This window comes from Dermacentor andersoni, chromosome 5, assembly GCF_023375885.2.
Source record: "Dermacentor andersoni chromosome 5, qqDerAnde1_hic_scaffold, whole genome shotgun sequence".
NCBI classification, from domain to species: Eukaryota; Metazoa; Arthropoda; class Arachnida; order Ixodida; family Ixodidae; genus Dermacentor; species Dermacentor andersoni.
The window spans coordinates 192517260-192541552 of NC_092818.1; the positions used below are offsets into that span (position 1 = coordinate 192517260).

At 43.2% G+C, this 24293-nt stretch overlaps 1 protein-coding gene across 4 annotated transcripts in view; it reads left to right on the forward strand.

Moving 5' to 3' along the window:
* The window catches only part of O-fut2 (O-fucosyltransferase 2), a 45876-nt gene extending 21964 nt beyond the window's left edge, over positions 1-23912 (forward strand). Inside the window, exons 6-8 of one of the 4 annotated variants that reach the window (XM_055071467.2) lie at positions 6268-6391; positions 13810-13981; positions 18010-18080. In XM_055071467.2, coding sequence (XP_054927442.1) covers positions 6268-6391; positions 13810-13969 — 284 coding nt within the window. In that variant the 3' untranslated portion in view covers positions 13970-13981; positions 18010-18080. Of the gene's footprint in view, positions 1-6267; positions 6392-6867; positions 8378-13809; positions 17418-18009 lie in introns of those variants that run through there. The other 3 variants (XM_055071466.2, XM_055071468.2, XM_050179496.3) reach the window with 3 other exon arrangements.
* The last annotated feature ends 381 nt before the right edge of the window (positions 23913-24293 follow it).

Here is a 24293-nt window from a genome sequence, read left to right on the forward strand (position 1 = left end):
CTGTTTCCCGAGACAGACAGAGGAAACGGGCCAAGTAATACGAGGCCGACGAGATAAAACGGCTCATATGGAATGTCAAGAGGCTGAAGATGGCCAGTAAGCAGGAGTAGCAGCTTTTTCCGGTGCTGGCAAAAGGCACAAGAGGCCAAATTAAAAAATTAAATTATGAGGTTTTACGTGCCAAAACCACTTTCTGATTATGAGGCACGCCGTAGTGGAGGACTCCGGAAATTTCGACCACCTGGGGTTCTTTAACGTGCACCTAAATCTAAGTACACGGGTGTTTTCGCATTTCGCCCACATCGAAATGCGGTCGCCGTGGCCGGCATTCGATCCCGCAACCTTGTGCTCAGCAGCCTAACACCATAGCCACTGAGCAACCACGGCGGGTTCAAGAGGCCAAGTAATGACGCACCGAGTGGAACATGCTTGGCTAGTAGAACCGACAGCATGCACGATCTTATATGTGCAAAATGCTGAGGTGCCCCGCTGTTGGCGCATCATGAAGCTGGTTCAGAACAGTTGAGTGGAGGTGTGCCAGAATTTCAAGTAAGAGGTCAAGACCATCAGAAAGCAAACTACAACGATGTAAAGTGTCATTGTGGAGAGAGGCATCAGAAGCCTGTGAGTTGAGATGGTGGATAATCTTGCATAGGACCGGGTCGCGGTGTTCTTCAGCAGCAGTGTTGAAGAGTTCGAAGATGGCAAGCATGCAAGGACTGTAGTCACTCGGTGCAGGTTCCAGTTAGTAGACGCGGTACCGGGAAACACATTCGGCATCCCGATGCAAACGACTTGTAGATTGAGTACCCTTAAAACCGTAATGCCAACCGTTCAAAGCAACCCCTGGTATCTTTGAGCGAAGATAGCCACCAGAGAGCATGATGGTCATTGATCACGATAAATGGCCTGCAATACAAATAAGAGCAAAATTTTGTGATGGCCCAAACAAGAGCCAGGCGCTCTCTCTCTGTAATTGAATAATTCCACTTAGCGGTGGAAAAGAAGCAGCTGGCATGCACAATGATACGGTCATGACTACATCGACACTGAGCCTGAGCAGTGCTGATGCCAGTGTCATGGTCACTGGCATCTGTACGGACTTCCGTGGGGAGCAGAATCGTCAAATTGAGCCAGCACAGGTGCCGTAGTGAGCAGTGTGATGAGCTGCAAAAGGGCAGACGCTTGGGCAAGACCCCGGATAAAGGGGACATTTTTCTTGAGCAGGCATGTAAGAGGCTGTGCTATCTCTGTATAGTCTTTCACAAAGTGACAAAAGTAAGAACAGAGGCCAAACAAATGAGCGGACGTCTTGCAAAGAACGGGACTTTGGAAAGTTGGTAACAGCGCATACTTTGGTAGAACCAGGTCGGACACCAGCGCATCAACAAGATGGCCAAGTACGGTGATCTCAGCGTCTGAAACTGCATTTCGAGGAGTTTAGTTGAAGCCAGGCATTGCAAAATAGCTGTAAAATAGCTGATAGTCATTGTAGATGACTGGGGAATGTAGGCAAAAAATACGACGATGTCGTCAAGGTAACATAAGCAAGTAGACCACTTGAACCCATGAAGGAAGGAGTCCATCATTCGTTCAAATGTCACTGGGGCATTACACAACCCAAAGGGCATGACTTTAAACTGGTAGAGCCCATCAGGCATATCGATGGCAGTCTTTTTGCGATGCTGATCGTCAACGGCAATTTGCCAATAGCCAGACTGAAGATTTATAGAAGAAAAATACCTTGCTCCATGCAGAGAGTAGAGTGCATCATCTATTTGCGGTAAAGGGTAGACATCCTTTTTTGTAATCTTGTTCAGGTGCTGATAGTTCATGCAAAACTGCCAGGTGTTGTCTTTTTTTTTTTCTGACAAGCACCACACAGGACGGGACGCCCAAGGACTTGCAGGTGGTTCAATGATGTCCTTAGTCACTATTTTCTCAACTTCTGTTTGAGTGACATGGCATTTGGATGCAGACACTTGGTAAGGGCTAAGGGCACCTATGGATGGGTCTAGCATCCCCAGTATCGATGTGATGGGTTATAAGTGATGTCTGGCCAAGATGGGGTGAAGAAAATTAAAGACATCATGGTAAGATGCTAACAAGCTGCAAAGGTCTTCGGACAGAAGGGCTCAGGTCAGGGGCAATCATACCATTAGCAGGGTAGTCAAGCGTAGTACTCATGTCCGGGTTTACAGGTGACGACTGTGGAGCATCAATAGTCAGGACCAGAGTGTCACGTCTGTCTAAAGGTGACATACTGCCCAATGTTATGCCTTTAGCAAGAAATTGTGGGGTGCATCGAAAGTTGAGAATAGGAAAACACCCTGTTCTGCACAACAGTCGCAGCAGATTGAGGGAGTGCAACACACTGCGTCGAAAGAGCATCGAGAGAAGGGGAGATCACATAGTCACAGTCACAAACAGGTAGCTCTGAGGTCAATGTGACATACGTTGCAATAGCTGGTCGCAGATGAACAAACTCGATGACACAAAAATGCAGTGGCGACTTGGTGTTGTGGTTGGGTACAGAAGGAAGTTCAAACTATAGAAGGCCAGATGAGCGGTCAGTGTGGGCAGAATGGGTGCACAGGAAGTCATGGGGACACTGCTGTAGAATGGCGAAGAGAACTGAGGTCTGGTGGCCAGCGAAGCTTACACTCGCAGTGCATATGTCAATGATGGAAGGTGTACCATCATTGGCAACACGAACGACAAGCGACATGGCGGCCGTAAGAACCTTGCAGAGATGGAGAGAAAGGCGAGTGCTCATAACAGATAGTTGCATCCCAGTGTCTGTGAGTGCCAAAACAGGCGCGCTGTCCACTTCTACGTCCAAAAGATTTTTCAGGTAGCCAGAGTCAGCAGAGGATTTCCGGGTCAGTTGGCCAATGCAGCATCACCTCTGGGAGCTGCACTGGTCCGTTTTCCAAAGATGGACGGAGAGGGTATGGCGACGGTGAGCGACGGGGCAGTGGAGAGCGACAATGCCGGTTCTGTGGGAATGGCGATGGGTCATAGCACAGAGTTGGGGCAGGAACATCAGGGTACGGTGGGTCATTGCGAGCACGAAATGAAGAGGACCGACTGTCTTCTGGGTGGTAAGTGTACACGGGACGAGGTGACGACGGCGGGCAATAGTGACAATGGCAGGAAATATAGCCTATCCGATTGCAGATGAAGTATATTGGCCTGTTGTCACGCGTGTGCCACTGGTTTGGATCGCGATATCTGGGATAGGTCGATTGTGGGTGGGGGGGCCGAAAGAGATTGCTGAGCTCAGGGCAACTTGTAGTACAGATGGGATGAATGCCTGCATTCGCCAGCTTTTCGTGCACGACGGCTAGTGATAAGAACGGGCCTGAGGAACAGATGGAGATGCGGCCTCAATCTCACACCGCACAAGGCGCAGCAAGCTTTCGGCACCAGGCGGCTGGACGTCCTCACACGTTGAAGTAACGGTGGTGTTAGGGAGCCACACAAATTGTTGCATGACATGACAGCCCTTCACTTCCTCAAAGCAACGGCACTCCTTTAGGATGTCGTCGACGGTTGAGTAGTCCTTATATATAGTAAATTAAAGGCGTCGTCAGCAATGCTTTTAAGCTGATAAAGTATGTGGCCGACTTTATCAGCTTCAGGCATTTTGTCATCAACACGCCGACACAGAGCTAACACGTCCTGAATGTACATGACATATGATTCAGTTAATGTTTTGGCCCGGCACGAAAGTTCCTTCTTAGTGGCTTGCTGGCATCCAGCTGCCTTCCTGAAGAGCTCCCATAGTTTCTGCTTGCACTTGTGTCCCAACTAGTCAACTCAGTGCATGTTTCGAACCAAACACGGACTGTTCCTTTGAGGTAGCAGATAACGTTAGCCAGCATGATGATTGTGTCCCACCTGTTGTTCTTGCTGGCTGGCTCGTATTCAGTTAACCAGTCTTCAGTGTCCAAGTCAGTACAGGAGAAGTTACCAGGGTCTCGAAGTTGGGCCAGGACAACTGATGTTGTGGTAGCCGAGGCTGAGCCAGCGGGCCGCTCAGTCGACATGGTCGTATGACCCAAAATATGTCCACTGCGAAGCTCCATGGTGTCCTTCAGATATACCCCATGCCTCCACCAAAGATGTTACGGGGAGGTGTCAAAAAGGGTTTCTGTGCAATATGCGCACAGTGGCAGCAAGTGGCATCACAACAACAAAGGTGGCGGGCCGAGGCACAGCTCATCCTCTTTCTCATCTGTTATGCAACGTCTATTTCGTCTGCAGGACAGGTGGCTCATAACAGTATTAAAAGAACTAAAATTTCATTTATGAATTGATACATTTATATAATGTATGTCGATGACCTAGCTGGTACATGATGAAAAATGAACAGCACTAAAAACAGGGCCAAACAAAATCAAGACAGTGCACTATTGTGTGTCTTGTTTGCAGGCCAGACTTGTTGCTGCCCCAGTAACAGTGGAGATAGTAACCGTTGTTTTCCGACCAGATCTTCTAGTGAGTAGTATGGCCACGGCTACGTATAGTAGAGGGAGGGCACTATATTGCAAGTCACCTATCACTCAATTGCGTTTTCAGCATTGTGGGCATCCTATATTATTCTAGATTTAAAAATACAGAAACAGAGTTTTGCACTAGAACTTCGACAGTATCATCTGATCCAAGTTTCACCCACTTTCAGTGACCTGCTATCTGACTTGTTGGAAGAGATGTTTGGAAGTCACTCGCGATCATGGTATTCTAGTCATCACGCAACACATATTGTTATTTGATCACACTCGGGAAGTGATGAGGCAGACAGTCCGAAGCAGGGCTGCTTCTTGTTTAGAAGCCTTCATGAAAATTATGGCATCCGTAGTTCACAGTAAAATAAGGGCGAGTAGCTCCAAGAGATTTGAAAGCGTTGTGTCTCCTGACACCCTTCTGTTCTGAAAATTGCCAAGATGTTTAGTTAGGATGGGCTCCCCACAGGAAGCAGCACATGTTACGGTGAGGTAGGTGAGCCTCAACTAGGCAACTGGCCATGGCCGTCTGATGTTGAGTGATTGGGCAGGGACGAAACGCTCTCCCTATGTCCATAATTATCCGCCAACTTCATTCTTGACGCCTTTCATTGGTGTCTCCCCCCCCCCCCCCCTCCTCATATCCATCACCCCAGTCCCCTTCTTAAAATTATTTTCCGTTACTTACTGTTGCACTCTTCAACATTCACCGGGTTGTTGAACAGTGTGGTGGCCTCTAACATTTATGTATTTCTGTTTCTGCATGAACATCGAGGCCATTCATCTACTTGCCCTCCCACCTGTTTCTTGTGGCAGTTTCTTGGCTTCCTTAGCCCAGCACCCCCATCCTTGATATATTTTGCCATGTGCAAATCAGCGTTCTGTAGGTCTTTCTTGTCCTGTTATTTTTTTGCCATATTTTCATTCTTAATAGCTTGTACTAACTAGCCTAACAGCACGCTCTTCTCAAGTTTATTAACATAATGGAAGCCAGAGACAAGGGAAAGAAAAAGGAAAAAAAGGGGGGGTGTTTATTATGTGTTTCCTAGACAAGCAAATTACAATATTTTTGGAATGCTTTTCTTCCGCACAGCGTGGTTGACGATTCGGTCAAATGCCAGGAATGACCGGCTCTTCGACAACGCGAAAGCCTGGTGGGGAGCAGTCACTGACGAAGGCTGGCCCAACAGTCAAAACGTTTGACAGTAAAAAAAAAACGTGTTTCCAAGCAACAATGCCTCCAAGTTTTATGCATACGCTCGTCCCATCTTTATCTGCGTGTGGAAGTTTTAGCGTTGATCCCCCGTCAGCAGTTATGGTTAACACAATCTGGAATGAAGTAGAGGCGTGCTGTGAGTGGGGCTGCAGTGTCTTGTGCATAGGCAAGGGGATAAGCCCCATGACGATCTTCTGCCCCTCTGGACCACCGCTATCCCTTGCCTTGCTTTCACATTCAAGCTTCCCCTTTCATCCGTGTCGCTCTTTCAGAGCCCACCTCATGAAACTTTCTGTTTTGTGGGAAAGGGGTAAGGGGGGGTTGACCCCACCCCCTGGCTATGTCAGTAGTTGCTATATTGCTCCACTGCTCATTGTATTAACATTATTATTCACTCTTAGATGGTTCCTGCCGGAAAATTTTTTGTTGTCACGGCTGGTTTTATGTAATGTACATACGATGTTGCATTGTGATATTACTGTACTTAGACCATTTCAGTAGTGTTGCTGCCACAGTTTATCCTTCTTCCTTTCTTTTTTTCAGAATTCCAAGCACTGAAGACATACCTCCCTGAAGCTGTACGGTTTGAGCCCAGCAAGGAACTTCGGAAAGAACTCAAAGATGGTGGGCTTGCAATTGTTGATCAGTGGATAGCAGCGCATGCAAGGTAAGCCCTTGATTCACTAGCCTTCAGACTAGGCCAGATGCGTACATTTTATGTACTACTTAGTATAACTGAAATTTTCTTTTGTGAAGCTGAAGGACAGAGGATTCTTTTGGTATAAACCCATTCTGCTATGACAAAACCTTGCACTGAAGTCACATTGACTGTGCTGCACCAACTGGATGGTACTGAGGTACAGATACGCTAGCATAAATGCTTGCCATTTATAAAACTTATTTTTTCATGGGCAGAGAAGGAAAGATAAGTGGGAGTATTATTTTTGAATTTGTTCCCTTTGGAAAGGGCGCTTGCCTTTCCAACTTTCCAACAGTCCTTTACATTTGTCTTTATTGTGCAACTCTCATGTTGTCTGATGTTTGGCTCCTCTGCATGACATATATGCAATGATAGGAGTCGGTTGTAACTAAGAAGTTACACTGAGTGGTGCCTCGTATAAGGCGAATGCTTTATTTTTTCAGTTCAGGGTTTGAGGCGTGTGTTCAAGGACAGACGAAAGGGGGTCCTGACTATTTTTAGTTCTGTTGCATCCCAAAACGGCTATGTGCATTCTTTGGGCATTTCCTGCAAGGCAGCCCCTTTACCAGTGCCTGCCTGGATGGCAAAGGGGCCAAACACCAACTGTAATGCACAAATGAAGAAGCTCGCTTCAAGGCGACGACAATCACTGCCCTCTGTGAAAGCGGTAACAACCGTGAAGGCCAGTCACGACCCTTACAAGCTGACCGTCACGGAAAGCAAGGATCCAGTGTCAATGACTTTCGTGGGAGGATCGTGGACCCCTGTCTCCCGATTGCCTCATCCATGCTTCGAAGGTTGGAAATCAGAGGCGGAGTCCAGCAAAGTGATGCGATCATGGATGAGATTTTGCAACCAGTTCGACCATTATGATTGACTGAGGCGACAGTCGTCAGATTCCCTCGTACAGTTATCTAGGGAAAACAACTGTTTTAAAAGCGGATACTTTTGGTGCATTGAGTGTGTGCTGACGTGTGTGCCCAGACAGGTAGGTAGCTCACACATTTAAACTGCTCCTACATGGGGTGTCGTTTCCTTCAATCTCTCGAACTAATCTCATCAGCAAGCAACTCTTGGTGATAGATATGAACAACGGCATGGTTCCGCTTAGTACGGCGCCCTGGCATAGCGCAGGCTAGCTACCATGTTTTAGGCGCCCCTGTGGTGTAGGCAAGTGACCCTTTTTTCATTGACGCCCAAGTTCTAACCACAAGCCCCAAAACCAGATTGCAACAGTTTTCACCCAAATATTTGTGAGATGGTAAATTGTCTCAGTAGAAAGGAATCAGCATTCGTTTTTTGAAACTTGGCACAGATTTGTTGAAAAAAAATGAGTGATTCACTAAAGGTGGAAAAGAGCGTTTTAATGACTTGCAGATATTACAAATTTGAAGGCCTATCACTCTAAAATTAATGCATTGTACCACGCCAAGTTCTTTTTGGTAAATCTACACTGCTAGTACTATTGGCCCATCGGAAGTTAAATTTATGTCACCCGTCGTAAGTTTTTGAAAAATTGCCAAACATTGGTTTTTGAGCAACTGTGTCTGACTGACCCCGAAATCAGATGTTTTTTGGCGACGTTAGCCAAGGTGATGAAGCTGAAAATATTTCTGACAAATCTTCAAAAGGTTTCTAGCAAACTAAAGAAAATGTATGCAGCTACCTCACATATTTATTTTGTTATAAAATAAAAAAATGCTAAAATTGCAGAAATAACGAAAATTTGAACATTTTAGAGAGCTTTTGAAAAAAATAGTTGCCATTAATATTTAAAGAAATTTCATAGAATACCCATAAAGGACTCATGTAAATCTAGTACTGCAATAACATGTTGTATTATATGATTGTAAGTGAGAAAATTTAGCCTATTTTAAGACCCATCTATGGTCCTTTGAACGATGAGCCTCATTCTAATAAAATAAAAATCGCACTCATATTGAATTCTGAACTCATTCTTTTTGTTGTAGTAACGAAGGGTGGCTCAGATTCTGTCATTTTTGCCTCTTTTAACCTTGAAATGAGTTGAGGTTGAGTTTTCAGGATTTCTGCATTCGTATTCCCACTACAGTACATTGAGGTGGCAAGCACGCGAAAGTGCGTACAGCAACTTCTTTAAATAGACTAGTTGGAGGAACCTATTTCTTGCATTGATCTCTAGTTACATCTGCTGCCTGAAATGCTCCCCGTGTACATAAACAATGCACCAGCTTAGTGGGAAAGCGCGATGATGCCACTACTATGGATGAGCCAGCTGGGAGTTTTCAGACGAGGACAGTTGCAAAATGGGTCCTGAATATTTTTCATTTTGACTTAATTATATATATATATATATATATATATATATATATATATATATATATATATATATATACATACATACATACATATATGAGAACAAGCTAAGGACCACACGAAGAGCGATGGAACGAAGAATGCTAGGCATAACGTTAAGAGACCGGAAGAGAGCAGTTTGGATCAGAGAGCAAACGGGTAAAGCCGATATTCTGATTGGCATTAAGAGAAAAAAATGGAGCTGGGCAGATCATGTAATGCACAGGTTAGATAACCGTTCGACCATTAGGGTTACAAAATGGGTACCAAGAGAAGCGAAGCACAGCCCATGAAGGTGGGGCGATGAAATTAGAAAATTCGCAGGCGCTAGTTGGAATCGGTTGGCGCAGGACAGGAGTAATTGGAGATCGCAGAGAGAGGCCTTTGTCCTGCAGTGGACATAGAATGGGCTGATAATGATATATATTTATATATATATATATATACCCGCCATGATTGCTTAGCGGCGTTAGTGTTGTGCTGCTGAGCACAAGGTCGCGGGATCAAATCCTTGCCACGTCAGCCGCATTTCGATGGGGGCGAAATATAAGAGCGTGCACCCATGTACTTAGAGTTAGGTGCATGTTAAAGAACCCCAGATGCCCAAAATTAATCCAGAGTCCTTCACTACGGTGTGCCTCATAATCAGATCGTGGTTTTTCCATGTAATACCCCATAGTTTCATTTTATTTTAATTTTTATATTAGGCTTAAAAATCCTTCCACACTGCGGAACTGCATTTACTCTTCCAACATAAATTGTTTTTCGCGTGCTAGAGAACTGAGACAAGGTGTGATAATTTCGTTATTGAGTTGGAAAACGTTGGAAACTTTAAAAACATGTAGTATAGAGAACAACATGCATGGTAAACGTGTGGTATAGAGAACACGTGGTATAGAGTTGTATGGAGAAACGCATGGTATAGAACAAACTTTAAAAAATGCGTGGTATAGAGTTTTCTACACGTTAACCCTTTTACTCCACATCTATACCACCCCTCACATTGAATTAATGCAAACTAAATTTAATATAATCTTAACGCAGTGCGGAAAGAAATAGCAAATGTTCTTTTTTAACCCTTTGAGGGTCAATTTTTTTCGCCATATGCGACTGCCCAGGGTCAATTTATTTTGTTGCAGATTCCGATTCTTCTTAGGGACTTATATCGAAAAAAAAAATTACCGTAATTTTTTTAGAGTGACCGTAAAGTGAGCAAAAAATATTTTGCGTTGGTATACATGCACTCTTCATTCATGAATAACAACAATAAAAAAGGACATAAACTTATCAGAATTAAAAACGTTGATGCATTTTTATGCACATAGTTGAAGGCTTTGAAAATCTGCACACGAGAATATTTCGCAAGCCTCAAATGTTCCTGCTCTTACACTAATACGTACGTCCATAGCGTAATCGAACTGCATAGGTGCGCGCAATCAAGAAAACTGTTTGGTTGTGTGCCCATCAAAAAAAGCAACATGTGTGACAAACTTCCGCTAATCTTCATCTTATCGCCAACCAGCTAGGGCAATTAGTTTTCGCGAGTCTTAAGAAAAAGAAAAGAAACAGAAATGCATGCACGGCGGCATCCTTTCTATGTGAACCCCTGTGAGCACTAAACGAACGAGAAACAAGCGGTTGCCCTTTGAGCTACTAGGAACGAGGTAGCCATCAGTTTCGCAAGCACAAAGAGCCGAAACCGCCCGCGAGACAAAATCCAGATGGCTGCCCACCCGCGCGCACGCCAATGCGCGAGCAGTAGTATATAGACGCGCGGGAGCAAAGTAGCGTTAAAGCAAACCATGCAACAAAAACCGAGAGAGGGAGGCGCCCGAAAGAAATTGCCTGTATCCCCACATAGTGGCAGCACATCACAGAAAAGAAAAAGTTAGGAACTTGGCGCACTTTTAAACGTACAGACAGCGTCGTAAATATACGGCATCGATCATTTTCGGACTTGTTCGCGGCGCCGGACATTTACGTCAATGACCAACAAAGGGTTAAAAAAACAAGGCAGAAATTGGGGGTCTTACGACCATTTTTGATGGTAATTTAAGAAAAGAAATGCAACTGTTAGTATTTTACGTGCTTGTATGAAATGCATTTCACAGTACAGCTCCTTTGGACAGGACTGCAACATTCAAAAGCATGGCCTTTTGTGATCCCTGAAGCAGAAATAAAAACTATGCCATGCAGCTTAAAAAGGTCCTAAACCACCTCTCAAGCTTGGTAAAAAACAGTTTGCAGATAACGGACACTGCTGTGAACATCTCAGCCATGTTTTGCTGTCGTACACTGCGTGTGGAGCTCACAATTGGAGCACGAAGTCAGATTTCTCTCAAACTTTTTTCAACAGAAGCCTGCTCCTCACTCTTTTCTGGATGCTTTATTTCGTAATATATAGCAGATTCCCATACGTGGCTGCTATTGGCCAATAGCGGACATCAATGAAGAAGGGTGTTTGGATTAGTGTTATTGTGAATATTTATTGATACTGTTATTGTGAATATTTATTGACACAGTTTAATAAACAGGCAGAAGTAAGCGAAAATCTGCTTTTGAATTTTGATAATAATTATGTAATTCTGGAAGAAGCTGGCTATTGTCTGCGCATGCTCGACTGTAGACACCCACGTAGGGATTAAACTTTGGCCACCCTGCTTATCTGTGTCGTAGCCATTGGTCTCACTACTTTGGACTAGTTTTGAAGGATCACCTAGCCTCGAACGATACGAAACTTGAGGTCAGGTCACATGCACGTTTGCCGGTGTGTGCTCACTCCTGGCCGCTGAGACGCCTTGGCAGATTCCGCTTCATATTGAGCTGTTGGTAGTGCTTTAGGATGCGCAAGTTGGATGTTGCTACTACCTGTTGGTCAAGCTGGTGCAGAAAAACGCCTGTCCACACCACGTAGCACAGCCAGACAGGAGCATATAAGCGCGACCTCGCACTCTAGCCCTGTCGTGCACAAAGCCAACATTGCGCGTATGCACTGCAGTTACTTGTAGCTGCGGTCTGCTACGTAGCTATGCGACTGCCGTGTGTTGCCGCGATGCGTCGGCTGGCTGAACACACAGGACAATTGCATTTAACTATGTTTGATGCATCATAGGCACCAAAATCGGAAATAGTGGCACTTCGTGAACATCCAAAATCAAATTCGAACTGTGCACCACGGTGACATTCAGTAGGCAGAGTGTTGTAGGCACACCCTGCTCCCGTAGCCTTCGCAATACAACTCATTGAAGGAGCGGAAGCACCGCGATGGGGCTGTTTGATTGCCAATAACTTCACTTCTGCTAAACAGATTGAATTTTATTTTGTGCCAAGGTATTTGTGAAACAGTCTAATTTGACTTCAAATGCATATCTCAACTTCGATAAAAAGTGGTTCAGGGCCCCTTAATGCTTGCATGCTAAATATAAATGTAACTCATTGATGCATGGTAGGAGTATTACTGCTTGCAGTGCTGTTGGACCACCCTGCACTGCATGTCTTAATCATTGCTTTCTACAGCCAATGTCAAATGTTTATGAAACATTTGATCTGCAAAACAGCAGAATTCTTGCTCAGTTTGTGCTTGAAATTCCCAAAACAGTGCAGAGCTGTGTTGTTCATGTAAGCCAGTGCAGGTTGTGAGTCTAGATCACAAGTTGCATCTTAAGCTCTTAAATGACATGCCAAAGCTGTGCGGCTGTGTTTCTTGCACAACCAACAAAAAATTACCATGGTGTCGTGACAATGTTAAAGAAGCTAGTGTATGGACAGCTTTTAGACAGCACTTTATGCCAAAGCTGTCCAGCCATGCCCTACTGCAACGAGAAATGGTCATCATTATGTTATAGTGACACGCAAAATGTAAAAAACGAGAAGAAAGGGGGTTAACCAAGGGGCCCAATTTTTATTAGTCATATCATAAGAAGCCAACAAACACTGACACCAAGGACAACATGGGGAAAATTACTTGTGCTTAATAAATGAAATAAAGAAGTGATAAATTAATGGAAATGAAAGTGGATGAAGAAGCAACTTGCCACAGGTGGGGAACGATCCCACAACCTTCGCACAATGCGAAGGTTGTGGGATCGTTCCCCACCTGCGGCAAGTTTTTTCATCCACTTTCATTTCCATTAATTTGTACAACCTTCGCCCAATGCAAAGGTTGTGGGATCGTTCCCCACTTGCAGCAAGTTGTTTTTTCATCTGCTTTCATTTCCATTAATTTATCGTTTCTTTATTTCATTTATTAAGCACAAGTAATTTCCCCTATGTTGTCCTTGGTGTCAGTGTTGGCTTCTTATGATGTGCAAAATGTAAAAGTATGATAAATATAGAGAACTGCAACCGGTATCGAACCTGGTACCTACTCCTTTGAAAATTGATGTTAAAGCCAGCTGTGTCACGACATTAGTGAATAGTGAGTGCTAAAAGCAGTAATGGCTCATGGATTGGCTGTTGCAGTAACAAGGTTAAAGAAGTGGAACTGACTACTGTTCACTGTGATGTGCAACTGCTGAATGCGCAATATGTTAATGTGCACTTTCAAGTAGAAGTTTTCCTCTAACTTCAAACATCATGCCAAATTCTGCCAATACAAAAGAAATTGTTAAATGTCATCCAATGTTTTCCAAGGTATTTGTAAGTACTGTTCAGACTACCTCTCTTGTTATCCTTTATTCTTGTTATCTTTGTTAGCGCTAATTAGCCACAATGAATTATCCCTTTTCTTGCCATTCTTCCTTCAGGCTTAAAACATGGACACACAACACTGTCTCTTGGTAAACAGCTTTCCGTGCAGCCTGATCTGTCATTATCCTTGGTACGGATTACATATGTCTGACTCTTCATCATTGCATTAGTTATTTAAGGTGAACTCAAATTGATACAGAGAAGAAAGGGTCTACAAAAAAAGAGGAAAAAAACGTTGAAATTACCGATGTACAAATGTCTTGAGATTGGACTAGAGCTGCAAGTTGTGTGTTAGGGAGCACTGAGTTTCGCAAAATTAACCATCTTCTTTGGTGTTCAAAAGGCATATTAATCTTTTTCAGGTACTTTGTGGGCAGCTATGAGTCAACATTTTCTTTTCGCATTCAAGAGGAAAGAGAGATAATGAATTTTGATCCTGACACAACATTCAATAGGCTTTGTGGAAATGGACAAAAGACATGCACTCAGCCTACAAGATGGAGAATTGCATATCCTGACTGATTATCATTCCAAGTAACAGCATGCTGCCTTTGCAGGCATTTGGCCTACAGCTACATTCTTTGTTCAGATGACAGTGTATAGCCAAACCTCGATATAACGAACCTTGATTTAACGAAATTTGCGATGTAACGAACTATTTTCATTTCCCAATCTTAGTTGCATTGAAAACCGTGTATTTATTTTCCGCAATTTAATGAAGTAATTTCGTGGCACAGTTTTGATTTAGTGAAATTTTCGGCCATTTCAATCATGTACTTGAAGCCTCTATGGTTAGTAAATCTAGCAAAAAACTATGTCGGCCAAGGCAAAAATTATTGCAAGCGTCGTTTTGCATGAAAAGTTTGAGCTACAATACTGCTGTCAAAGCACGTGCACCGGGACGCGGTAGGCAGGTAACACTGCTGCACCATTTGTCACTTTGGTAAGTAACTCAGATAAACACAAGAGCTGACAATTCCTTCTGCGTGGAAGGGATAAGGAGGGAGTGAACATGCGGTAACGTGATCAAGCACATGCTGTGGGGGGAGGGTGGGTGCAGGAATGCGCGCCTATCTGCATTCTCCTCGCGTGTGTCCGTGCGCTGGAGGTAATCTCTCCGCGGCAAGCCGAAGTGGATGGTGCCTTCACTCGCATTTTGTTGTTCGCGTGCGTCTAGTGTTGGCAGACGCGTAATCTCATGTTTCCGAGGCTTGGTACGCAGCACTTGCTCGTGCTGTGCACGACTGTGAGTTCGTGGTATCGAGTGAGATCTGTTAATGTTTGCCTGAGCGCATGTGACACCGATAAAAGTACGAACCTTACTTCGTGTAGTCTCTTTGCTAATGCCATCAATGTTCCACCTTTCTGGCAAAACTGACTTCTTTTGTTTTTCTTTTTGGCTCAGGACCAATATCTGCATCTTTCTGCACTTTTTTTTTTAATTTGTGGGCGTCGGCTGCGGGCACTAAGCGTGGTCAGCTATGGGTCCAACATTTACGGCACCGCACGACGCAACACACACAAATCTTGGACGCCGTGAGCCACGTCGATGCATTGCTGCCAATGCGATCAGAACTGTACCCGCTGGCGCTCATAACTGATTTATTATGGCCCGACCTTCTTGCAATTTGTTTATAAGTGCTTACTAACAAGATATTGTCCAACCGGAACGCTCTGGGAATTTGTGAAGTTGTTTTTAATGCTGAAACTTTAAAACCTCGAATTGACGAAATTCGCCACATAACTAAGTTTTTCACTGCAAGTACAACTTCGTTATATCAAGGTTCGACTTAGTTGAACATAGTGTCTACGTTTATTTTGGCAGTAATCTTTAGGCGAGGAGACATGCTTGCAATTAGCTAATCATTTACACTAAAATGGTGGGATAAGGAAGGTGTAGTTTGTTTTATGTAGTGTTCTATAATAGCTCCAATCACACTTCTATAAATTGTAAAACTATATTCTAAGAGAAAGCACAGGGCTGTGAGCGAACAATCAAAGCTTGGCATTGCACAGAGCACTGGTCAGGTGCTCTGTGGACATCCAAGTGCACATAAGGAACAAAGTATGAGATGTGCATGTTTCGTATAATAAATTGTGGTCTTTCGCGTAACTACTTAATGTCATTGCCCTCAAGGGTTGGGGGGACGGGGTACTTTGGCCGAAAAATTATCAAATATTGATTTTTGGGAAATGACATTTTCGGAGTGTACATTTATTCTATTTATTTATCTGCAAAGCTCCTTATCTTATGCATGGCTATCTCAGTTGCAATATCAGTTTTAAAACAAATAAGGCAAGTGATTTTTTGCCTGTGTTGATGATAAAACGACACACATGTAATGACACTGCACTCGCGTTTCGTAGCCTCATGTTCTGCCATCTTGATGTGTGCTCCTGAAGCCTACTAAAATCTTTTTTGTGTGTACATGTACATATTTCTGACTGTTGTTGATTATATGCAACATTTGTTTTCTTCACTTTCCCAAAATATTAATTTTGCACACCTAGGAAATCTGTTACTGTGATATCTCAGTACATTCGACTTCTGTTAATTTGACCCTTGTGGCACCGCAATACTTTATCAGCTATCTGTAAGGTAAAATTAACAAATAGCAGCAAAATGAACGAATGTGAATAATTATTTTTTATTGCTTTAAATATTTTTTATTGTCATTTTGTTTCTTGCTCTTGAAGCCTGACTAAATCAGCCTGAGGGGAACAGTGCCAACACATTTAAAGACTGGCTCAGTGTGAAGCGATACAAAACAAGCGGCAAATTGCTTTACCAGTGAAAGGAGCGCTGGCCACAAAAAGATTAAAATAAATGTATATAAAGCAGCTTCATGCCTAGGGAAGCAGTAGTATCGTCTGCTAAATGTCTTGTGTTTTCAAGCTTATAGTAACTACTGCACACGTGAGAGGGCACCGGTGTGGGTTGGTGTGGATCGAAGTAAATGAAGGGGCACGCTTTTGAGTTCTGCTTAAACAAGCTTTCCTTCCACAGAATGTATGGTTTCTCGCCGAGATTTTTCAGTGCATTCCAATTAAGTGAAAAGTCGAATTTACTGAGGTCAAATTAATGGGAGCTGGCTCTGCCTATTACGAATAGAAGAATAATTCTCTTTGCAGCATGAAGCTAGATGTTCAAAGCAGACAATCTAAGGAGCATATTTTCCAACGTTGTTGTCTTGCAGTTCTTAAAGTTTATCTTTTGTGTGGCGACTGCAGGTCCATGCTCAAAACAGCAGGCTTCATTGTGCTATAAAATAAGAAATGACCCAATCATAGAATTGCTTCCGTCGTTGTGTGCCTTACGCTTTCTAGTATTTATCCATGTGCCATTTGTATGTTTTTGTACAGTGGTTATTTGTCAGCTGTACTCAAAACAAAAGGGAAGGTTTTAAAAGTTACCCATGAAATAATGAACCCATAGAAAAAATCATTGTATTTTTATAATCAAAGAAGAAACTAAACAAGCCTGCCAACTTTTATAAAGTTTAGTCAAAAAAAAGAAAAAAAAGAAGAAGAAAAGACAGCTTCCAAACGCTTGCCTGCTCTGTCACCATCCCATTGTTGTTCTCGGGGTGCCTTTGTCAGATGCCTAAGTGCATCGTGGAAAGAAAAAGCGAGAAAGGAGCAATTTCATTTCTTCACCGCACTACATTTCACCACATGTTGATCATGTTGATAAGTTAAGCATTGACACATTTATTACTATGGAATATTTTGAGTCATTCGTGCCGCACACTTTGCAAGAGTAGAAGTGCTTTACCACCAATATTGTAACAATGAACATTTCCATGATGCACTAGCTAGCATTGTATAAGCAGGAATGCTGTTAATGGACTCGTAATCAAACGACGGTACCAATATATTTTTGCATTTGATTTGTTTTACTTGCACTGTACCTTCCCTGAGCTTTGAGAGTAACTGAAATAAATAAATAAGAAAAGATCAGCAAAACCCATCTCATGATGACTGTCAACAGCAATGCATTAGCATTGAATCAATATAGCGACACAACGTATTGCCACCACCAAAACGAGTTACGCATGAGACATGTACTTCAGTGGGACTCCTCTTTCGCGCTTCCCAAAGAACACTCGGCGCCATCTAGTGTTGCCGCCGTGAAGCCTATGTGTGGCCTCCGAAATGCATGGCATGACAGTGTATGCAAACGTTGAGAAGCCCGTCATGTGGCCACCAGACTCTTCTAATGCACTTTTTTCTGGACTTGCTACACTATCTAGTGGCACTGCTGAGAAGTCTGTATGTGGCCTCCAAGCACTGAGAATTGTTCTCTCGCTTGCCACTGGCACATACTCAGTGACTCAAGTTGGCAAGAGGTTCATTGAAGATTGGCGCATACCCAGTGCCTTCACGGCACGACTCACTAAAGCGTTGGCTTGAAAGCTGTTCATTGAAAGCGGCACATACCTAGCGCATTTGCAGCGCAGCCTGCTAATGCATCGGGTTGCTGCCCTTGAGGAACCCTTGTGATGTGGATTCGATTTCATTCAGCATTGGAGAAATTTAAGGGATCTTTTTCGTCATTGTAGAGAAGTACATCCCCAGTGGCACATGCCAAGTTACCCTGGTTGGCATCACAATGGTTCATTGAAGACCAGCACAGACCGAATGCTCCCAGTCGGCATCACAGACTTCCTTCGAACAGCAGTGCCTACCCAGTCCTGCACTTGCAGTGACCCATGTCAGCGTGAAAGAGGTTCGTTGAAGAGGGGTACATATGTACACACTAGCACATACTTGGTGACTCAAGTTGGTCTGATGGTTGCTTTCGAACCTTGTTCCCTCAGCACAGCAGCTCAGTGCTTTAACTATTCAACTGTAGACTACACAGTGAGCCAGGTTGGCAGGAAAACGGTTAGGTACAAACATACTTAGACCAGGTGGATACATAGCTCCCGGAAAGTTCTTTAAGTACCCTAACAATACTGACGCATGAATATAAGCAGGGCTTTGTTATTAATGCCACCCACTGACAGGATATTGCCGTTCTTTTTAAGTACTATTCAAAAATTTATTCGGGGGATCTATTCATTGAAAGACATTGCAGCTATTCAAGTGTGCTTTTGGGTTTGAAGCAAAGGTGTTGCAGGGCCCCTTTAAGCTCTACTGTCCTGCCGCTTGTATACCCCGCAACAGCAATGGACTGTCTGCATGATTCCCTATGTAACTCATTGCACAGTGCACAACTCGCTCCAGTCACAATCAGATAATGGCACCTGGGAAAGTCTGCATTCATAATACTGAACGGGACGACCAAGGAAATGGCACAGAAGAATAAATGATACAGCGATGGGTGAATCATGACAGGGAAGAAGGGCTATGTTGCGTTAGCTGGAGCAAGAAAGGCAAAGTAAGCAAAAGCAGAATTTTGATAGCAGGCCCACAAAAGCATGAGGAGCTGACCTTTGTCTACAGCAGGATAGCACTAAGGGTGGTGCAGCAAAAGCCACTAGACACAAGTGAGTATAGTGCATCCCTGTGAGCATCAGGAGCACCTTAGCTTGGAGTGCGAGTATCAGAAATCACCTGTGCGAATTCCTGGACAGATTTCAAATGTGCGACTGGCTTTGGCACCAAAACAATGTGAAGCCTGTTTGTTTTAAAGTGTGTCATAATGCTCTTGGATATAGTATTTTCTGGCAGACATGGTTAAGTTCCATATCTCTGGAACCTGCCAAGCATCGCTTTGTAGCCAAGACTCCACCACACAGTGTACCGCTAAACTGCCTGCTATACCCGGATTGAGTGGCTGAGCATATTTGCAAGTGACTTTGCGCCTTTCCATGCTTGCTGTTGCTTTGCAAACAGTGACACTTCGGTACAATTAGGTGTAAAGGGGCCCATTGAAAAGATTCCAACCAATGTCCAAATGATGGTTAAAGGGATACCAAAGGAAATTTTTGTGTTTAGGTTATTTCCTCACAAAATATTGAATTTAGACTGCCCACGCTATATTTAGCAGTGTTTGTGTTCACTTAAGCAGAAATTTCTCAAATAGCACAGGTTGAAAAGCATTTGTACCTCCTGCATAATGCTACAAGCCAATCGCAAAGGAGGTGCTGGTGATATTTATTGCAGTACACTTTATAGAAGCTGCATGGTGCCTACAGTGTGGCTAGGCTTCATGACATGTGCTTACACGATAACGTAAAAGATGGAGGTGGACAAGAAAATGCCTGAAGTACTCGGCACACAGCTCTTTCCTTGAGTGAAATCACTCCTGAAATAAGTAGCATATAAGACACCGGTGTTAGAGGTAGTGTTGGTTTTGCATGGACAAGGATGCCAGCTTAAAGACTAGTTTATTCTAGTGTATACTGTTATGGGCCAAGAATGAAGAAGACGAGTAACAGTAAAAGAGAAGGACGAAGTGAAGTTGACTCTATTGTGCAAAGTTTAGTGCAATATGTAGTGTTTACACCATGGTGTGCTCTCATAGTATTTATTTTGGTGACAGTGGTGGGATTGGACATGATGAAGATACTGAAGGACAAAATGGAGTGTGCTAGAGGAAGCACAGAAAGAACTTGACTGCAAGCAACAATATAAGTTAGAAGAGCTGCTCCTGGAATTGTCCAGCCTTCCTGTAGCCTACGGTTTGCTGCTGCGAACAAGGAAAAACAAGCAATTAGTGAAATAATGGTCTGCGAGGTGCCACATGAATGATAAAGAGCGCGAGGCAGACCAGCTCAACTAATGTGAAAGTGCCGTTGAAGGAACAAGTTGTCAGGAGGAATTTTAGAGCCAAACAGATGTGTCACATGCAACCACTGCTGAGCAGTGCCATGAAAATTTCCATACCAAGGACCAGTTTCTGCTGGGCCTATATACAAAGCAGAAGTTCTACACCAGAAGATCTACACCTACCTTGAAGACAAGAAAGCTTTTTCCCCCAACCAGCTTGGATTTCGACAGCACCTTTCGGCTGTCACACAGTTGATAGAAACGTTGATAGAAACGATCAATGATTTTTCAGCTTCCTTGAACAATAGAAATCAGGTCAATGCTATAATTTTAGATTACTCAAAGGCTTTCGATCTGGTCGTACATAACGAATTAATAAACTGATGGAAATTAATATAAATTATGATCTTGTTATGTGGATCTGCTCATATCTTACAGATTGGACTCAATACGTTGAAATAGATGGTAACAAATCTAAGCAATTAAATATAACGTCAGGCGTTCCACAGGGATTCGTTTTAGGACCACTACTTTTTCTAGTTTACATAAATGATATTGCTCATCACATAAGTAACGACATAACCGTCCGGTTATTTGCAGACGACTGTTTATTATATCATGAAATCAATAACCAAAACCATCAGGCGTCACTTAGTCAAGCCCTTAAAACTGTAGAAGTCGGGGTCGGAAAATGTAAAATGAAAATTGGTGAATCTAAATCAGTCATGCTCAGAGTTACAAACAAAACAAAGCATGTTATTGAGTGTAATTATGAGATGAATTCAACAATTCTAACTGAAGCTGAAATATAATATACCTAGGTTTAACAATTTCGAAAGACTTCAGTTGGAAATCACACGTAGACAGAAATTGTGGAGCTGCAAAAAAAAAGTTATGGTTCCTTCGCCAAAAATTAAAGCTAGCAACCACACCCATCAAGCTACTTGCATATTTAACTAATATATTAGACCTACGTTAGAGTATGGCAGTGTCATTCGGGATTTGTTTCAATCAGGATTAATAAACTGCATTTAGAAGATACAGAGAAAATCAGCAAGGTTCAGTCTTTCCCGGTATTATCGTACTGACTCTATTTCTGAAATGCTTTGGTTGCTTGATTTGCCTCCACTGGCTCAAGGGCTGAAGTTGGCTAGACTTAAATTTCTTTTTTTGTTATCAAAAGGCCACTTCAATATTGCAGCCACACCCTATCTTGCTCCCAGGCAGGCTAGAAACATCAGGTCAAGCAATCATTGCATGTTCTCAATTCCAAAAGCGTATCTGGACATTTACACTTATTAATTTTTTCCACGAACGATTAAGGAATGGAACAGTTTGCCGGCGCCTGTTTTGCAGTTGAGTAGCATTAAAGGCTTTGAGGAACGCGTTGAAAACCTTTTATGAAATTGAATCTTATTGGTGTCGTGCAAACGTCACACTGTTCTAGAATACACACTATAGTCTTTCTTTTATGCTGCTTCCGATATCACTGTCACAATGTTACAAACATGCATTTCTTAGCCAAAATATTGTATTTGTATTTGGTTATTTGTTTTGGTGATTAATGCATTGTATTTCCAACATTCATTGCTTTATGTCCTATTTATGTTTGTAAGGTGTTTACATTCTTTACGCTTTGTGCAAACTTGCTGTACCCACCCTGTTATGACCAAGACAGCCAACACTATTTGATAATAAAATAGTAAGTACCGTAGTTACTCGCATAATGATCGCACTCGCGTAATGATCGCACCCCTGAATTTTGTCGTCAAAATTTGATTTTTTTTCTTTCCCGTGCAATGATCGCACCCTGAACTTGCCGCAGCGATATGTCATGTGCCAAGTCTAGCTAATGGCGATCGCGCTTACCATCTGTCGAATGCTACGCGAACGATTCAAGACATACCAAGCGACATACCAAAGACGTACCATAGATATACCAGACATACCAAGCGGTCTGCATGCAACCAACATTCTTAACCAGATCCCCCATTTCATTCCTTTTATCACTTTCCGCACTTACATGAGAAAACAAGCTACAACCAAACTTGCCTCGGCTTTTTTATACCCCAGTCACACGGGCACTCTCAAAGTCCTTTGAACCAAAATCCTTTACTTCAAGGGAGAATGTGCACTGTCACACAGGCACAGCAAAGGAGCCCTACTGGAAGGGAGCTTTGAGTCAAAGGAGTGCGTGTTCGTCCTTTGAAACCTCAAGGGAATACTCTCGAGCCTAGAGGGCGTCGGACAGCAGAAAAAATAATCTCTAAAAATATGGAAGTTCAATTTTTACCTCTTCAGAACAAGCTTATAAGTACTGGATACTATTACTCAAGTACTAAACACTTTCAGGACACCCGCAACCTCCATCTTGAAAGCGCCGGTACAGCAGCGCTGGCACGGCCTGTCGTCAGCCAGCAACATCGACACAACACGGGTGCCATGTGCGATTTGGTTCTTTGGTTAGCGGCTGCTAGGCATCCCAGTCTCCTCGAATTTTTTCTGCGCGTCTTCTTCCCTCGTCACTTTTGTTTTGTAGTTCTTTATTTTACCGCGTTTACACGTACCTGCTGCTGTCTAGCCACAAGGAATGAAACAAAGCAGTTGAAGCAAGGGCAACAATGAATAATCGATGCCAACATGCGGTGTACGAAGCGGTACACATGGTGGCCATCATTACAATAAATACATCTGTATTTGGTAAAGTAATGCCTTTACTACGCGTGCATTTTGTTTTGATGTTTCTATGTATTAGGAAAAATAAACATTGCTGAAAAAAATGTGACAATATTATTATATGACGCATTTGGGCCATATTTTTTTATTACTTTCGAGGCGATGGCAGCGCTTACGATACGTTGCGGTTTCGGTTAAAAGCTTCTACGGAGGCTACCTGGAGACCTTGTAGCACCGGCACATATCCTTTGAACTAATGTGCCTTCGAAAGCTCAATGTTCCTTAACTTCAAAGGTCCTTTGGCATGCTCGTGTGACTGGGGTATTATTTGTAGGCTTCATAATGGTTTTGGTCAACAACAACAACATAAAGGGCGCCTTTCGATTCCTCTCGTCTGCACTCGTGGGCATGCAACAACTGCACTCGTGGGCATGCAACAAATTGCGAGCGGCAACGATAGTGGCCACGTTTACACTGATATGTTAGAAGTGTACCCTATCCATACGCTGACGCTTGTAATGCAGCTAAGATATATGCCGCAGTTTCCGCAGCATGCCCACCATGTGTTTCTATGTCACTGGCAGCTAAGCGCGCCCATCTCTGTTTCTGTCCCCTCAAAGTGGACATGACTATGTTATTGTCTCAGACTTGCCAATATGAATGGTATTATTTATTAGTGATACGGAAGAAACTGTTTCGATGTGCGTAATGTACTCGCGAAAAGAAAAATCATTGCATTCAGCGCTTTCGGCTTGCTCCGCCGGCCGTTGTTTATGTTTTCGTGTCCCGCACTGACAGCGGCAGCCGCCTGCTTGTCATCCCAGAGCAAATGCGGTATGAAAAAAGAAAATGTTTCTTTTCGTGGGAAATTTAACCCGCATAATGGTCGCACCCCTGAATTTGCATCAATCTTTTTCAACAAAAAAGTGTGATCATTATGCAAGTAAATACGGTACCACTTGGCATCAACACACTTGCAAGAGACATTTGACAGGAGTCATCACAGTATCACAGCCTGCCATCATTTGTTTTCTGTACACCTCTCAACATGTAAAAGATTATTTTTGCTGAAGCCATTTGCCATTTTTTCCACTGCAAATAGCCATCATCGAGATCTATTTTGACTGCGCACTCTAGTCTCTGCTTATCTGCTTGAAAATGTTTATTTGAAGAATGCATTGTTCACACATTTATAAGTGTCACGATCCACCTGGATGGCATCCATAGTAGCTTAAAGGCACCCTGAAAAGATTTTGACAATATTGTACAAACATGCAGAGTCGTTAGGGTAGGTCCTTCTGATCATTAAGCGACACAATTAAGTGCTTTGTGTAAAGCATGTAATCTGTCATAAGGTTTTAAAAACGTGCATCACTACCAATTGCAGTGGTGCCACTCTCCTGAGTTTTCAGCCACCCCATTACCATCTACGAAGCAGGCATGGCTGCTCAAG